The sequence below is a fragment of the Gadus chalcogrammus genome, chromosome 20, assembly GCF_026213295.1.
Source record: "Gadus chalcogrammus isolate NIFS_2021 chromosome 20, NIFS_Gcha_1.0, whole genome shotgun sequence".
NCBI lineage: Eukaryota > Metazoa > Chordata > Actinopteri > Gadiformes > Gadidae > Gadus > Gadus chalcogrammus.
Window position 1 is genome coordinate 12,970,299 of NC_079431.1, and position 5,000 is coordinate 12,975,298.

General features: G+C 48.9%; 1 protein-coding gene across 1 annotated transcript in view; it reads right to left on the reverse strand.

Annotated features, from left to right (window-relative positions):
- LOC130373451 (diacylglycerol kinase beta) overlaps positions 1-5,000 on the reverse strand; it is a 68,775-nt gene that overhangs the window by 56,977 nt on the left and 6,798 nt on the right. Inside the window, exons 4-6 of the mRNA XM_056579963.1 lie at positions 3,076-3,138; positions 2,085-2,357; positions 1,151-1,306 (exon numbers count right to left, since the gene is read on the reverse strand). Coding sequence (XP_056435938.1) covers positions 1,151-1,306; positions 2,085-2,357; positions 3,076-3,138 — 492 coding nt within the window. The remainder of the gene's footprint in view (positions 1-1,150; positions 1,307-2,084; positions 2,358-3,075; positions 3,139-5,000) is intronic.

Consider the following 5,000-nt stretch of genomic DNA (forward strand, 5'->3'; position numbering starts at 1 on the left):
CTCTCTGTCTGTCTCTCGCCCGGTGTTTACCTCAAGGGAGGCGCAGGGTGAGCCTGCGGTCGACAGGGCAGCCCTAAGTCAGGAGGGTTAGTCCGGTTCTGTGTGCGCCGTCACGTCTTCAGGGGCTAAAGAGGTCGGCGGTGGGCCCGCGCCGGCCCGGGGCTTGGCGCTCACCCAGTGACCCGGCCCCCTGTCCCCTGCCCCCGGCCGGTCCCCCGCGGATCTGATCAGGTGAGGTAGCTGGCAGCACCGAGGCCCGTCGCTGTCACTCTGAGCTCAGATGCTAAGTTGAGTCGAGCTAGGTCAGGGTTATTTATATGGCACCTATTCACTGTGGCCGTCCCAAAGGCCTTCGCAGGCCCGCGGCCTTAATGAGATTCATTGGCTTCCATCAACCCCAAGGCAGGGGACCGGAGCCCACTGGGAAGAGGCCGTCTCAGACAGAAGGGGCGCAGGTGACAGAGTGCAGATTGTGGGATGGTAAAGTGCATTGAGTGCAGAGCGGGAAGCCACTATAGGAAATTGAACGCATGACTGATGCCATCAGATAAAAGTAAGGTCCATCTTTTTTTAGTTACGGTATGGATGTGCAGTTACGTTTCAACCAATACTGGCTGTTGTGGTTAAGTAGATGCATAGTTAATGTTATGGATCAACGAAAACCTTGATGACCTCTTGTTATGTTATTACGGGTTATCAAGGCGTGCATTAAGCCTAAGATGTTCCATGCAGACTGTTTTCCCTCTTCGCTTCGTAACCAAGCAGGTGACCAATCACAATACGTGGTTTGCGTGGCCAAGCGTGGTGCAGCAGAATTTAGAGAAGTACAAACTACACAAATTAACAATGAAGGGGGGAACATTTCAGACAACACTCCAGTACTCTCCTACTCCAACTCAGTCTTTCCAAGACTGAGTCAATTAGCTTTGAGATACATTTTAACACACTTTTTCGACATTTTCCTGACGGTATAATTGATTGGTGTGTAAACAATACATCCCTCTGTGAACTCATTTTTATTTTAGATTTTAAGATCCTGTTGTCCATGGCTTTAATCAGCTCTATCTTATCTTATGCTGAACACCAGAGCTGTGGTGGACCCTGAATCCCCTCCTCCGCCTTGATGTGGAGGAGATGTCCTGTCACTCACACTCCAGCTTGTCCTCGGGGGTCCCGTTCTCCAGCAGGGAGAGGTAGCAGACGATGTCCTTCAGGAAGACCACCTGGGGGGAGGCCAGCATCGGGGAGCCCTTCTGGGGCGAGGGGCTGCTGCGGAGCGACAGACGCTTCTCCGGGCGCTTCCTCTCTGGAGGGGAAGAGGGGGGGGGGGGGGGGGGGGGGGGCATCTGTTCACAGGCGTCTTTCATTGTGTCCATGCACGGACTCAGAACCATACACGGGGAATTAGATGGATGGATCTCGCTGCATTCATTTCCTTATGAAATTTGATGTGCTGGACACAATCAAATCAAATAAAATAAATTGCAGACACAAACAAGCAAAAACAACTTACCGTACTAATAAATAGCTCCAGACAGACATGATGACTCTGCTCTTCCAGAGTTGGAATAGTGTCTAAGCCTTAGACACTATGACACTTGGTATCTGTCTTTATGGAGTCAATTACCATACGACCATGCTATGACATGTTATGACCGCATGTCCCTATGAGCGACAACAATAATGTTAACATGTTGTGACCGTATGACCCTATGAGCGACGACCAAAATGTTGACATGTTGTGACAGCATGACCCTTTGAGCGACCACCATAATAATAAAATGTTGTGACCACATGACCCCATGAGCGACGACCGTAATGCTGAGATGATATGACCGCATGACCCCATGAGCGACGACCATAAAGCTGACATGTTATGACCACATGACCCCATGAGCGACGACCATAAAGCTGACATGTTAAGACCGTACGAGCGTTGACCATAAAGTCAACATGTTATGACCGCATGACCCAATGAGCGACGCCCATAAAGCTGACATGTTGTGACTGCAGGACCCTACGAGCGTTGACCATAAAGCTGTTGTGACCGCATGACCGTACGGCCGTCGGGCGTTGGGCGTCACCTGGGGACAGGCGTGGGGACACCGGGGACGGGGCGAGGCCCGAGTTGGGGGTGAGGGCGTTGCTGCTGCTGCTGACATCGCCGGGCCTTCCATGGGTGCAGGGGGACCGCTGGGAACCCCCCAAGGGGGTCTGGGCGCCCTTCCCGGAGCGCTGCGAGGACGACCGGGACGAGCAGGGCGAGGCGGTGGTCCCAGAGCCGGCGGCGGCCATCACACCGCCGTGCTCCGGAGTGTGCCGTCCCATGGCGGACAGGATGCTCCTCCCATTCATCCCTGAGAGAGAGAGAGAGAGGGGGGGGGGGGGTCGAGGGAGAGAGAGAGGTGGAGATGGAGAGAGCGAGAGAGGGAGGGGGGAGGGAGAAGGTTGGAGAGAGAGAGAGAGAATGATGGGGAGAGAGGGAGAAGTAGGAAGAGAAGGATATGGAAAGCAAGAGAAAAGGAGGGGGTGAGTAGGGAAGAAAGAGGTAAAGAGAGAGAGAGAGAGCGAGAGAGAGCGAGAGCGAGAGCGAGAGAGAGAGAGAGAGAGAGAGAGAAAGAGAGAAAGAGAGAGAAAGAGAGAGAGAGAGAGAGAGAGAGAGAGAGAGAGAGAGAGAGAGAGAGAGAGAGAGAATTAGAACAATTATATAAATATATAGCGAGTTGGAGGGCGTGGTGTGTGAGGTTGATTTGTTAGTGGTGCAGGTCAATAAACAGAGTCATATAAAGACGTCATCACAATGAAATTGCAATTGCATTAAACTAAAGTTAGAAGGGAATGGGGGTGATGACATCACAACAACGAACACACCAGTAAATACACACAACACACACATTGTCCCCACAACAGTCACATCACCGGCACAGGCACGGCACGAGGTCACACGGCTATGGCTTGAACACACAACCAAGGGAGCAAGGATTATATGTTATTAATATCAGGGGGGACTTGCTGTTTGCCCATTAAGATGATATCACCCACCGAGGTCTGACCTCATCAGCCTGCCTGTGATACCTGTAATGGGGGCACAGGCCACTTCGGTCTGTATAGAGATGCCTGCGTCAATGGAGCGGGTCTCTGCGATTGGTCGAAGAGAGATTTGAAGGAGGAGGAGGAGGAGGAAGGAAGGGAGACAGGGACAGATGTAGTGTCAACCATAGACTGCTGAGAACGAGACAATGTCACAGCATGTTTTTTTCGGTGGCAGGTCAGGGCTGTGTGAGGCCGAACACAGGGATTAATTTAGGCTTTTCGTGGAGGGTTGGATCAATGTATCATGAATTCTGCAGTGTGAATCCGAATTAGTTTGCTCTGATACATGTCAACTAATTACAGAGTGCAGTCAGTATAGACAGATTCTCATAAATGCCTCAAACACAAAATGGTGACTGTAGGACATTTTCATATCACTCTTAGTGGAAGAAAGACAAAATATTTACTGACATACAGTATTTACAATACTGATTTCTATTAATACGTTTTTGAACAATTAATCGTAATCATTTGGAACTGTTTCTGACTTTTCATGTCAGAATTCAAATTAAATGATATACATTAAGGAAGTACATTATTTCCTTCAAGTAATCTGTCTGTATTTGGACACACTGAACTCTGAAATGGGAACCAGGTTAGTGCTTGTTACCTCCTGGATCTATAATGTAGATATCCCCTATATCATAGACACATGCAGAGGAGAAAGAGAAAGCAGTGTAGAAAAAGCAGAAGGCAGAGCACTCAAGTGGAATACAACACAATCACACCATAACAGTTTCTTTAGCTTAACAAGTGTTTGCAGTTATTTTGTGACAATAATCTATTGCGAGCATTTCACAGCAAATAATCTGTGGTGGGCACTGTGTGTGTTACGAAGCAAATAACAGCATGGATCTAAACAAACCCATGCAGCCAAAAACACTTGAAAGGAGCTGAGCTTGAGTACACCATTGGAATCACAAGCTCTACAAGAAAAGTGCTTCCTCGTCTCAATAGCCCTATGACGTTCGAGTCTGCGCAGTCAACAGCAGGTGGCGGTGTTGCGACATGTTTGGTGACTTCCTCGGGAGCGTGACCGATCCAACAGTAGTCTTCAAAACAAGCCCTGTGGATTGTCGTTTCATTTTGATGGAGTAACAGTCAAACAATGTAATTTAACTTCGAGAACGATCGCCCAAAAATATGAACCCAGACAAGGACAATATGTTTAAAGAATGTAAAAATGACCTGAGTGAACCACTCATGGCGAAAACAATTAATTGACGTAGCCTATCTCTCTTATTACCGCACAGCACCGCGATTCTACAACAGCAATGAAGATGTCATCCATTGAGCTGCGGTAAAACATGGGTACACCAGGTGTCCTTTAACACACACACACGCACACACACACACACACACACACACACACACACACACACACACACACACACACACACACACACACACACACACACACACACACACACACACACACACACACACACACGTGTACACTAGAGTTCACCATTACCATCCCCTTTCCTCAGGACCTCAGGCCCCACCACGGCACAGAAAAACATAAAGTCTGCCTCAGAGGTCCTTCTTTCCCCAACCCTCCATCTGCCCCCACCTCCTGATCAGCCAGGCAGAACATGCGGTTCCCCTGCAGCAGGGCCCGTACGCAGATGCACTCCCACATGTACACACCCATAATGGAAGGGAGGGGGTGGATGTGGCGATTGCAGATTTGCCCGAGTTAAAAGAGGAGGTAATAGTCTGAGTGACGTCTGTCTGACTGCTTGGCACGGCTAATTGACACAAAGTGCCCGTGATTAATCAATTATATAATTTATGACGTATGCGCGTGCAATCGTGTTTAGTATGATTTTTTTTAGTATGCAAGTCGTTCCTGTGTGTCATTTAACTTGCATTAATAGTGGTGTATGTCATAACTGAAAATACAA